The following is a 13,028-nucleotide window of genomic DNA, read 5'->3' as shown; positions in this document are numbered from 1 at the left end:
AGAAAACATGCATGATTGCATGCCTCCTCAAAGTCAAGTTGGTCTGTGTTTTTCCCACCAATTTTCTTTCTCCCCTTTTTAAGGTGCTACCTCAGAATGGGCTACAGGTACCTGCTAACTTGTCTGAAAGGTCACTTTCTATGTGAAATTCTGCGCAGCAATTGCCTACAGCTACGTGACACTGAGGAGCCAAATCTTGTACTCACCCAAACCTATGATTTTTCATTGGCTGGATACCAACTGTGGGTAGAAATCTTGCTTGATATTTCTTCATGGCCAGGCACTCCTAACTGCTGCCCTCAGAGCCAGCACGGACTCAATGGCCTGAATGGTCACCTTCTGTACTGTACTATTTTATGCACTGACATGTGTATTAATGACTTTGGCTTGGGTGTACAGGGTACAATTTCAAAATTTGCAAATGACACAAAACTTGGAAGTATTGTGAACGTTGAGGAGGCTAGTCTTCAAGAGGACATAGACAGGTTGGTGGAATGGGTGGCACCCGGCAGATGAAATTTAATGCCGAGAAATGTGGTTATAGATTTTGGAAGGAAGAATGAAGGGAGACAATATAAAGTATAGGAGAACATTTAGGAGACAGTGATCATTGTATCATAAGTTTTAGGTTGGCTATGGAAAAGGACAGAGAACAATCAGGGTAAGAATACTTAACCGGGGGAAAGCCAACTTCAACTGGGCAATAATGGATCGGGGCCAGATAAATTGGAGCCAAAGGGTGGCAGGACAAACAGTAACTTAACAATGGGCTACTTTTTAAAGAAGTGACTGTTCGGGCATAGTCATGGGGAAAGGTAGGGCAAGCAAATCCAGAGCTCCCTGGTTGACAAAAAGGATAGAAATTAACAGGAAAAGTGTTTATGACAGATGTCAGGTGGGTAATACAACCGAGAACCAGGTTGAACATTGAAGGCTCAGGGGGCAAGTGAAAAAGCAAGCAAGAAAAGCCAAAAGACAGTCTGAAGAGAGACTTGCAGCCAACATGAAAGGGAATCCCAAAGTCTTCCATCGGCATATAAATAGTAAAAAAACGTGGGGCTGATTAGGGACCAAAGAGGGGATTTACACATGGAGGCAGAGGGCATAGCTGGGGTATTAAATGAATACTTTGCATCTCTCTTTACCATGGAAGATGCTGCTGCCTAGGTCATGGTGAAAGAGGAGGTAATTCAGACATTATAACGGTTTAAAATTGATAAGGAGGAAGTATTGGATAGGCTGCCTGTCTTACAGCTGATAAGACCCCAGGATCAGATGAGATGCATCCAAGGCTACTGAGGGAATTGAGCGAGGCACCAGCCATAATTTCCCAGTCTTCTTTAGACTTGGGGTGATGCCAGAGAACTGGAGAACTGTAAATGTTATACCTTTGTTCAAAAATGGGGGTAAAGATAAGCCCAGCAACTACAGGCCAGCCAGTCAGTTTAACTTCAGTGGTGGGGAAGCTTCTAGAAACAATAATTTGGGACAAAATTAACAGTCACTCGGGAAAATGTAGGTTAAATGCAGGAAAAGCCATCACGCGTGTGTTAAGGGCAAATCATGTTTGAGTCACTTGCTGGAGTTCTGTGAAGTGGTAACAGAGAGGATTGATGAGGGCAATGCTTTTGATGTGTTGTACATGGACTTCCAAAAGACATTTGACACAGTGCTGCACAACAGACTTGTGAGCAAGATTATAGCTCATGGAATAAAAGGGACAGCAATACAGATACGAAATTGACTGAGTGACAAGAAACAGAGAGTAGTGGTTAACTAATATTTTTCAGACTGGAAGAAGGTTTATAGTAGAGTTCCACAGGGGTTGTGTTGAAACCCTTGCTCTTCCTGACATATAACAATAACCTAAACCTTGGTGTCTCAATCAAAATTTGTGGATGAAATGAAAATTGGAAGCATTGTGAACTGTGAGGGGGATAATGCAGAACTTCAAAAGGACATAGAGAAGTGGGTGGAATGGGCAGACAATTGACAGATGAAGTTTAAAATGCACAGAATTGTGAGCTGATTCATTTTGGCAGGAAGAAGATGGGCAGACAAAATAAAGGGTACAATTCTAAAAGAGGTGCAGGAGCAGAAGGACCCGAGTGTATATGTGCAAAATTCATTGAAGGTGACAGGACAGGTTGAGTCTGTGGTTAATAAAGCCTCAACAGGAATATTACTTTCAGTTCTGGGTGCCATACTTTAGGAACGATGTGCAGGGCATTAGAGAGAGTGCAGAAAAAAATCATGAGAATGGTTCCAGAGGTGAGGAACTTGAGTTATTGAGATAGATTTGAGAAGATTGGACTGGTTTCCTTGGAGAAGAGTAGATTTAGAGGAGATTTGATAGAGGTATTCAAAATTATGAGTAGTCTGGACAGAGTAGGTAGAGAAATCTATTCCCATTGATGGAAGGATTGAGAATGAGAGGGCACAGGTTCAAGGTAATTAGAAAAAGAAGCAAAGGAGACTTAAGAAAAAACTTTTTCTGGCAGCGAGTGGTTAAGATCTGGAATGCACTGCCTGGTAGTATATTGGATTATCTGAAAAAGAAGAATGTGCAGAATTACGGGGAGTAGGCAAAGAATGGCACTAGGTAAATTGCTGATTTGGAGAGCTGTCACAGACACAATGGGCTGAATGGCATCCTTCTGTGCTATAACAATTCTGAGATTCTGTCAAGTAGAGGTTATAATTCTAAAGGGGATGTTGGGGATAAATGTTGAAGATGACAGGCCAGGATGAGTAAGTGGTTAAAAACATATATGGGATCCTGGACTTTATAAATCAAGACAAAGTACAAAAGTAAGGAGGTTATCAATCATTGGTTCAGCCTCAACTAGAGTACTGTACCCAATTCAGGGCATCACACTCTAGGAAGGATGTGAAGGCTTTAGAGAGGGTGCAGAAATGATTTATAAGAATAGTTCTAGGGTAAAAGAATTTCAGTTATGAGGATAAGATTGGAGAAGCTGGGAGTGTTCTCCTTAGAGCAGAGAAGATAGAGAGGAGATTTGATAGACATGCTCAAAATCCTGAATAATACAGACAGAGTACATGGAGAGAAAATGTTTTCATTGGCAGAGGGGTCAACAAGAGGACACAGATTTAAGGTGACTGGCATAAAAACAAAAGACAACATGAAAAAAGAAATTTGCAGTGGGTAGAATCTGGAGTGCACGACCTGAGTGTGTGGTTTTCAAAAGGGAATCGGTTAGTACCCAACAAGAAAAATATGCAGCATTCTGGGTATGGGCAGGGGAGTGGGACAAGGTGAACCGCACTTGCAGAGGGCTGGCATAGAATCAACAGGCTGAATAATTTTCTTCTGTGCTGTAACCAATGTGCAGCTCGATGAAAAGAGCAACTAATTTGGTTCAGATCTCTGAATGAACTACAGGCTTTCCTCATCTGTCCCTGGTTTAATGGCCACCATCCAGCACCAGAACCACTGTTTCATCCCTCAATTCAGCTTGGGAGTTCAGCTCTTTTGGTGAGGTGAGAGTGACTGCCCTTGACATCAAGGCCGCATTTGACAGAGTGTGGCATCAAGGAGTCCTAGCAAAACTGGAGTCAATGGAAATCAGGGGGAAATCTCTCTGCTGGCTGGAGTCATACCTAGCACAAAGGAAGATGGTTGTCGTTATTGGAAGTCAGTAGTCTGAGCTCCAGGACATCATTGCAGGAGTTCCTCAGGGTAGTGTCCTCGGCCCAACCATCTTCAGCTGCTTCAATCAATGACCTTCCTTCCATCATAAGATCAGAAGTGGGGATATTCGCTGATGATTACACAATGTTCAGCACCATTTGTGACTCCTCAGATACTGAAGCAGTCCATGTCCAAATGCTGCAAGATCTGGACAATAACCAGGCTTGGGCTGACAAGTGGCAAATAACATTCATGCCATAGAAGTGCCAGGCAATGACGATCTCCAACAAGAGAGAATCCAACCATCACCCCTTGACATTCAATGGCATTACCATCACTAAATCCCCCATTATCAACATCCTGGGGTTACCATTGACCAGAAATTGAACTGGACTAGCCATATAAATACAGTGGCTACAAGAGTAGGTCAGAGGCTAGGAATCCTGCAACAAGTAACTCACCTCCTGACTCCCCTGTCCACCATCTACAAGGCATGAGTCAGGAGTGTGATGGAGTACTCTCCACTGGATGAGTGCAGCTCCCACAACACTCAAGGAACTTGACACCGTCCAGGACGAAACAGTCCACTTGATTGATACCAAATCCACAAACATTCACTCCCTCCACCACCGACACACAGTTGCAGCAGTGTGTACCATCTACAAGATGCACCGCAGGAATTTACCAAGGCTCCTTAGACAGCACCTTCCAAACCCACAACCACTACCATCTAGAAGGGCAAGGGCAGCAGATACATGGGAACACCACCACCTGGAAGTTCCTCTCCAAGCCACTCACCATCCTGACTTGGAAATATATCGCCGTTCCTTCACTGTCACTGAGTCAACATCCTGGAACTCCTTTCCTAAAAGCACTGTGCGTGCACCTACACCTCATGGACTGCAGCGGTTCAAGGAGGAAGCTCACCACCACCTTTTCAATGGCATCTAGGGATGGGCAATAAATGCTGGCCCAGCCAGCGAAGCCCACACCCCATGAATTAATTTTTAAAAATTATTCGTAAAGATCCAAGAATTATGTTCAGGTCGTCAAATTTACTGCCGCACTGCAGACAGGTGCCGGACAACAATTTATCTGTCCACCAGCCATTTGGAGAGATATAAGAAATATACTTGATGGAGCACAAGCATTTTGAGTCGTAAAGAGTGATTGTTTCGAACTTATGGGAACCAGAAGACATAGCATGATGGCAGCAGGTGTCTATGAGTAAGACTGAAATATTTTAAACATTTAATGTTGAATCAAATTGAGAAGAATCAACCTGAATTAGTGCCAAAGAGAGAGAGAAAAATGAGTGAATCGTGCAAAAGCCAAATGCTTGCCAGTACAGCAACGAAAGCACAGCTACAGTCCACATTGAATTGGGAAGCTGATAATATTGCAGAGGCATTTGAGAAGTTTAAACAAAAGTAGAGGCTGCCATTTAGTAGTTTTCTAAAGGGCACTAGTGAAAAGGAAAGAGTCAACTACATAATTTTGTGGGCAGGAGACTTGACTTGTACCTTTAATACCCAAAATTTAATAGCTGGGTGATGAGTGAGGACGACAGTAAAAATGCAGACAAAATGTTTGAAAAATTCAGCACACATCTCCAAAATCAAATTATCGGATCCAATGATATGAGTTTCAGAGCCTGAGGCAGGAACCAGGTGATTCTGTTGATAATTTTGTAACAAGATTGAAAAAAATGCAACCAGAAAACATTATGCTAACGGCATATAGGGGAACTGAGATTCAACAGCTAGGAACAACTCAAATAAAGGGGACACACAAAGGAAAAAATGTTAACTGTATACACCACATCATTGAAACAGATGGTCCTGCTATCCTAGGGTTTAGCAGTTACAAAGAGGTGCAGCTTATCTCAGGAAAACCATGAGGCGAAGGAGGTGGCACTGAGGGTTGAAGGTAGTACACCCATTGAAAAGCCATTTTCCTATAAAAGATTGGGACTTGAGGACAAAAAATCACCAGGATATAGCAATACCTGCACTGTCCTCCACAGCACAATATTGGAAAACCATTGGTGTAAAGCTGCTTTCACAATTTTAAGTAATTACAAAATTTTGTAACATTTAGGTGACTATAGGCCCCAAGGCCTATATTTCACGCCCCCTCAAAGATGTACAAAGAATTTCTTTCCACGAGCCAGCACTGACATGATGGTCCAAATGGTCTCATCCTGTGCTGTATTTATGAATGATATAGGGGGCTGAGTGGCGTCCGCTGGAAAGTCATGTGCGTATCAAATTTCAAACATTTTGCTGGCACCGTCCATGTGTTAAAGGGGGTTAACCAACTCCCACTTTCATAAAGTATGCGAAGTTGAGCATTAGACCGTCCAGGATCAAACAATTCTGATTCGTCGAATAAAGTTCATAACAACAAACAGGCAGTGCTATTTAAACCCTTGACTTGTACCTTTAATACCCAAACTGACCAGGCGCGGCCCAACTGCATTAAGTTTAAAAGGTGACGGTGCTCTCTCTCTCTCTCTCCCTCTCTGTCCTTTACCGCCAGTGTTCCCCCGTCACTTCTATGGTCAACATCAGGACGAAAGCAGAACCTTCCTCAAGTCCAGCCAATCACTGCGCTTCACACCAACCGCCCCACTTCGGATGATGTTTCACACAAGCCCGTGCTGGGGCCTGAACCCGCCCCGTGCGTGAACTATGTGTGAAACGTCATCGCAATTGCACGGGACCGAGAGAACGAAGCGAAGGACGAGCAGCCTCTTGACGAAACCAGGACTGCGTCACTTCCAGTTCTGGCGGAAGTGTGATGTGGCTATGAGGTGTGCAGAATGGTGAGTGAGGGGTTGCCTCTTTTTTATTGCGGCGTTGCAGGCAGGCTGTTTAGTTACTGAGCAGTTTATATTACGTACAGATTTAGTATGTCTCTATTTGCAGCCCGTCAGCTTGGTGCTTCTTGTTTGCATTGAGTGATATGGGGATGGGGGATAGCAGTGTATGAGGTCAGGGCCTCCAGGTAAAAAAAAATCCTATTTTTTCTGCTTTACTGGACGAAATCGAAACTAATAATTGATACTGTCAAAAGAAGTAAGTAAAGTTGTGGACCAGCTAATGTTAAATGCAAATGCTTAGCTCCAAATGAATAAGTAATACATATGAATTAGGAGCAGGTGTAGGTCACTCAGCCCCTCGAGCCTGCTCTGCCATTCAATGAGATCATGGCTGATCTGATTGTAACCTCAACCCCACATTCCTGCCAAGTCCTGATAACCTTTCACCCCCTTAATCAAGAATCTATCTAGCTCTGCCTTAAAAATATTCAAAGACTCTCTACCTCAAAAGGCAGTGGAAGTAGTTCCAAAGATGCTCTGAGAGAAAGAAAATCTTCTCATCTGTCTTAAATGAGCAGCCCCTTATTTTTAAACAATGACTCCTGGTTAAGGATTCTTGCACAAGAGGCAGCATCCTCTCCACATCCATCCTCTCAGGATCTTAAAGATTTCAATCGAGTCACCAATTACTCTTCTAATGGTGTGAAATAACAGTTCAACAGCAAGAAATCCCCTGGATTAGCTTAAATGGTCTAAATTCCACATTGTGGTGGTCACTCTTATTTTTAAGTACTGGGACATTATGTACTTGGAGGCAGAGAATGATGAATAGCTTAATATTAATAAAGGAATTTCTCTTAAAAACTAACTAGTGAGGTATGAATAAGTTGTCTTCACAATGGTTGCAACACAAGAGGCCATTCAGCCTATTGTGACCATGCCAGCTCCCTGCAAGAGCACATCAGCTTGTCCTAGCCCTCTTTCTCTGGAGCCTTGCAGTTTTCTCTCTTCAAGTACTTATGCAGTTCCTTTTTGAAAGCCATGTTTGAATCTGCCTCTGCCCTGCTCTCAGGTAATTTTCCAGATCCTAACCACTTGCTGTGCAAAAAAAAGGTTTCCCTCATGTTGCAATTGGCTTTTTTGCCATTCACTTTGTTGGTGACCTATGGTTCTCAACCCTCCTGTCAATGTGAACAGTCTCTTTCCCCTCTCTCTAGACCCCTTGTCAAATCTCCTCCCAGTCTTATTTTCTCAATGGAGACAGCCCTGCCTTCTGTAGACTGACCACATACAAGAAATCTCTCATTCCTGTAAATCTCTTTTGCAGCCTTTCTTAAAGTCTTCATGTTCTTTTTAAAGTGTGGTGCCCAGATTTGGACGCAATATTCTAGTTGAGGCCGAACCAGTGTTTTATACAAGTTCATAACTTTCTTGCTTTTGTACTCTGTACCTCTATTTATAAAGCCCAAGGTTCCACATGTCTTTTTAACTACTTTCTCAACCTGCCCTGCCACTTCAATGACCTGTGCATATATACTTAGGTCCCTCTGCTTCTGCACCCCTTTTAGAATTGTTTCCTTTATGTAATATTGCCTTTCTTATTCTTTCTACCAAAATGCATCACTTAACACTTCTTTGCATTAAATTTCATCTGCCACATGCCTACCCATTCCACCAGCCTGTCTATTTCATCTTGAAGCTTGCAACCAATCCTCATTACAGTTCACAGTACTTCCAAGCCTTGTGTCATATGCAATTTTTGAATATGTGCCCTCAGCACCTAAGTTGAGGCCATTAATATATATCATGAAAAGCAGTGGTCCTATTACTGGGGGAAGCCCACCATATACCTTCCTTCAGTCTGAAGAACAACTGTTTCACTACTCTGTTTCCTGTTAAAGCCAATTTGTATCCATGCTGCCACTACCCTTTTTATTCCAGCACTTCAACTTTTCTGTTAAACCTATTTTGTGGCATTTTATCAAACAGCCTTTAGAAGTACATGTATACATCAGCTGCATTACGTTCATCAAACCTGTCTGTTACCTCATCAAAAAAACTCAATCAAGTTATTTAACCACAATTTGCCCTTAAAAAATCCATGCTAGCTTTCCTTAACTAATCCACATTTGCCTGAGTCACTGTTAATTTTGTCCTGGATTACTGATCATAAAAGTGTCCGTCCGTTTTCCCCCCCGCCCAGGTTAAATTAACCAGCCTGTTGTGGGGTATGTTCTTGTCTTGTTTCTTTGAACAAGGATGTAGCATTCACAATTCTCCGGCCCTCTGGCATCATCCCTGTATCTAAGGATGATTGGAAGATTATGGCCAGTATCTCTGCAACTTCCTCCTTTACTCTCCTAAGTATGCTCTGATGCATCACATCTGGTCCTGGTGACTTAATAACTTTAAGTAGTAGTAATGATCTGCCTTGGGGCAGGTCCCCTGCTCAATTCTCCATGCCTCGCAATCTTGCACTTTTTACTTCAGTTGCTCATCGGAGCCTCCCATTTTTAATTTCAAGTTGTCTAACATCATTCTCTTTCTCCTTTTTGGTCTACATCCCTCTAAACTTCCTTTCATCAATTGTACAACCAGCCTTTTTAATATCCTGTCTTCATCAATTTTTAGCCTATCCAGTGGCTCAACTACTTTTACTGTGACTTTGGCACCAGCTTTACTAAATACAAAAGCAAAATACTCATTTAGTACCTTGGTCATTCCCTCTGTCTCCATGTCTAGATCCTCCCTTTGGTCCTTAATCGTTCTCACCCCTCCTCTTATTACCTTTTTACTATTTATATGCCAGGATTCATGTTAGCTGTCAGTCCCTTCTCATACTCTCTCTCGTGGCTCTTTCCTTTTTCATTTCCCCTCTGAACTCTCTCTGTTCAACCTGGTTCTCACTTGTATTGTCAATCTGGCATTTGTTATATGCACCCATTTCAGCTTCATCTTACTCTCTATCTGCTTTGTCATTCAGGGAGCCCTGGCTTTGGTTGCCCTACCTATCCCCCTTTGTAGGAAAGCACTTTGACTGTAGTTAAACCATTTCTTCTTTGAAGACAGCCCATTGCAGTTTTGCCCACCAATTTATGGGGGCCAGATCTATTCTCGCACCACTGAAGTTGGTCCAACTTATGACACTATGATTACTGTTCACTAAATGCCCCCCTTCCTACACTTGATCCACTTGGCCCACCTCATTTCCCAAAATCAGATCCAGGAATACCTCCTTCTTAATGGAAACAGAAAGTGCTGGAAATACTCAGGCCTGGCAGCAAACCTCCTTTCTTGATTGTCTGAAAACATACTGATCAAGAAAATTCCCCTGAACGCACTTCAAAAACTCTCTTCCTTCTCTGATATTTACACTACTGCTATCTTGGTTTACATTGGGATCAAGTCCTCCATTATCACTGCTCTACAGTTTTGCTCCTCTTTATCTTACCCACTAGTCGTTAGACTATTGCATATACTCAGTGGTGTAATGGTACCTCTATTGTTTCTTAACTCTAACCAAATAGATTCTGTCCCTGACCCCTCCAGAAAATTATCTCTATCCAGCAGGCTAACATTTTCCTTAAACAAAACTGACACCACTCCCCCTTCCTTTCCCCCTCTGCCCTTCTTTCCTTCACATCTTGTATCCAAGAATATTTAATAGCCTGGTCTCCTTTGTTGCCACAGCACCATATTCCCATATGGTTATCTGTGCCTACAGCTCACCAACCTTATTTACTACGCTTTGTGCTTTTAGATGTATGCACTATAAACCTAATTTAGACTTTATTGCATTCCCTCTTACCCCACTTAATGTCTTTATTTATTACACTAGTGATTTCTGTCTCCCAGTCTTTTGTCTGTTGCCTTTCCTTTCAAATGCCATATCCTGGTTCCCATCTCTCCCACCCCCCCCCCCCCCCAACCCCCCCAACCCCAAAAAGTTATTTTAAACCCTCCTGAATAGCTCTAGCAAACCACCCCACAAGATCTTTGGCCCTGGTTCTAATGAGGTGCAACGTGTCGGGCCTTTATAGGTACCATCTTTCCCAGAATCAGCCTCACTGTGCCAGGAATCTAAAGCCCTCCCTCCTATGCCATCTCTCCAGCCAAATAATCATTGCTCAATTGTTCTACTTCTATACTCACTAGCACATGGCACTTGAATAATTTGGAGTTTACCACCTTTTAAGTCCTGCCTACTAGTCTCCTTCCTAGTCTCTGAAATCTCCCTACGGGACCACATCCCTCTTCCTATTTGTTATTGGTACCAATGTCTTGACAACACTTGTGCTCAATTAATGATTGGGTTATAGCTTATAGCTTTAATTGTCATATCATTTCTAAATATATATTAAATATGACTAGTTGATTATAGAATTGGTTTTGGTGAAATTTTCTAAATACTTTTGATATCAGTGCTTTTTTGACTACCTTCCAGGACATTTTATTCTTGGGCTGATTTATTTACTATTTAACAATTCTTGCTATGTTAGTGGTAAAACTAGTAAGCAAGAAAATTAATGGTCCTTGCCTTCAGATGATGTTGCCAAGGGCAGGTGAGAATTGGGAAGGTGCCAAGGATTAATCCTTAGGAGACACCAAACGTAATTGTACAGGAGCAGAAAGAGAAGCTATTGCAAGTAATCCTGTGACTATAATTGGGTAGATAAGAATGGAACCAAGTGAGAGCAGTCCCATCCAACTGGACAAAAGTAGAAAGGTGTTGGAGGGTAGTGTGGCCAGCCATGCGGAAAGCTGCAGACAGGTCGAGAAGGATGACGAGGGAAAGTCACAATCATGTTGAATGTCATTTGTGATTTTTGAGAACCTGATTGGAAGAAAAGGATTACAATCATCAACATGAATATTTAATCACTCTTGTGTTCATTTTAAGAGCAACACCTTGCATGTAGAATTAAATGTAGAAAAACATCCCTTGGTACTTCAGGTTGTTAATTACCAATAATGGGCCAAAGAAGTCATTAACAGTGAATTAAAGCTTAGACAAAGAGCTAAGTTTTAAACAAGGTTTCAGAGATGAAGATGGAGAAGCAGTGGATTTGGAGAGGAATCTCGGCCTCCTGCGGTCCCCAGAATTCCAGATGCCAGCCTTCAGCCAATTCAGTTCACTCCATGTGGTGTCACGAAATGACTGAAGGCAGTGGACACTGAAAAGTCTATGGGCCCTGACAACATTCCGGTGATAGTACAGAAGACTTGTGCTCTAGAGCTAACAGTGCCCCTAGCCAGACTGTTCTAGTACAGCTACAACACTGGCATCTACCCAGCAAAGTTGAAAATTGGCTAGGGTACGTCCTGTACACAAAAAGCCGGACAAATCCAACCCGAACAATTACTGCCCCATCAGTCTACTCTCAATCATCAGTGGAGTAATGGAAGGTGTCATCAACAGTGCTATCAAGCGGCACTTGTTCAGCAATAACTTTCTCACCAGTTCTCAGTTTGGGTTCCGTCAGGGCCATTCAGCTCCTGACCTCATTACAGTCTTGGTCCAAACATGGACAAAAGAAACATGAACTCGAGTGAAATCAGAGTGACTGCCCTTGACATCAAGGCAGCATTTGACCGAGTATGGCATCAAGGAGCCCTCGCAAAACTGGGGCCGATGGGAAGCTGAGAAATCTCTCCACTAGTTGGAGTCATACCAAGCACAGAGGAAGATGGTTGTGGTTACTGGAGGCCAATCATCTCAGTTCCAGTACATCACTGCAGGAGTTCCTCAGCATAGTGCCCTAGGCCCAACTGTCTTCAGCTGCTTCACCAATGACCTTCCCTCCATCTCAGGGTCAGAAGTGGGCATGTTCACTGTTAACCATTCATGATTCCTAAGATACTGAAGCAGTCTGTGTCCATATGCAGTAAGACCTAAACAACATTCAGGCTTTGGCCGTGTTACGCCCACAGCTGATATTGCTGAGCAAGCCAGACCCCAAAGTGAAGACTGTTTTGCTGATCATAAGCCCTTTTATTGTGAAAACAAGGAGGAAGAGCTACAGACCACAAAAGCATAGAACTTCAGTAACCCCTTTAGAATTTTAAAAATTAAGATTTATTAAAAAGGGGGAAAAACTTAAGTACACAAGATAAAAGTTACGAAGCTAAAAATCTTACAGAACAACCCCCCAAAAACGTACTTGGTCAAAAGTACACGATTAAACTACCTTTCTGGCAACAGCCCCTTATAGATTTTAAACAAAAATCCAGTAAATATTACCCAAGTCAAGGAATAAAGGCACAGCTCATGACTTCTCAGACACTTCCACTCCTGATGTGGAATTCCAAAAGAAGGTTCAGGAACAAACGTTTTCCTATAACAAAGGCTCTCTTGGTTTAACACTGGGTGGCTGCTTTCAAATCAAAACATTCACAGCTTCTCAGCAGCTCACACACAAGCTGGTCTTCAGTGGGTTCCCCCAAAGGAATTGTCAATGGTTAAATGTTATGGCACAGCCAATGCTCAATGCTGAGTTGTTCAAATCCCAAAAGGAAACTTGAAACAACTGCCACAACTTATTTTGTAAT

At 42.6% G+C, this 13,028-nt stretch overlaps 2 protein-coding genes across 2 annotated transcripts in view; one reads left to right on the top strand and one right to left on the bottom strand.

Moving 5' to 3' along the window:
• xrcc4 (X-ray repair complementing defective repair in Chinese hamster cells 4) overlaps positions 1-6,319 on the bottom strand; it is a 543,146-nt gene extending 536,827 nt beyond the window's left edge. The window contains exon 1 of the mRNA XM_078564644.1: positions 6,098-6,319. The gene's annotated coding sequence lies outside the window, so the exon portion shown is untranslated. The remainder of the gene's footprint in view (positions 1-6,097) is intronic.
• A 39-nt stretch (positions 6,320-6,358) lies between these two features.
• Positions 6,359-13,028, top strand: part of tmem167a (transmembrane protein 167A) — a 48,441-nt gene continuing 41,771 nt past the window's right edge. The window contains exon 1 of the mRNA XM_078564634.1: positions 6,359-6,482. Coding sequence (XP_078420760.1) covers positions 6,480-6,482 — 3 coding nt within the window. The 5' untranslated portion in view covers positions 6,359-6,479. The remainder of the gene's footprint in view (positions 6,483-13,028) is intronic.

Source organism: Cetorhinus maximus, chromosome 2, assembly GCF_964194155.1.
Source record: "Cetorhinus maximus chromosome 2, sCetMax3.hap1.1, whole genome shotgun sequence".
NCBI classification, from domain to species: Eukaryota; Metazoa; Chordata; class Chondrichthyes; order Lamniformes; family Cetorhinidae; genus Cetorhinus; species Cetorhinus maximus.
This window is presented reverse-complemented; position numbering and strand designations above follow the sequence as displayed.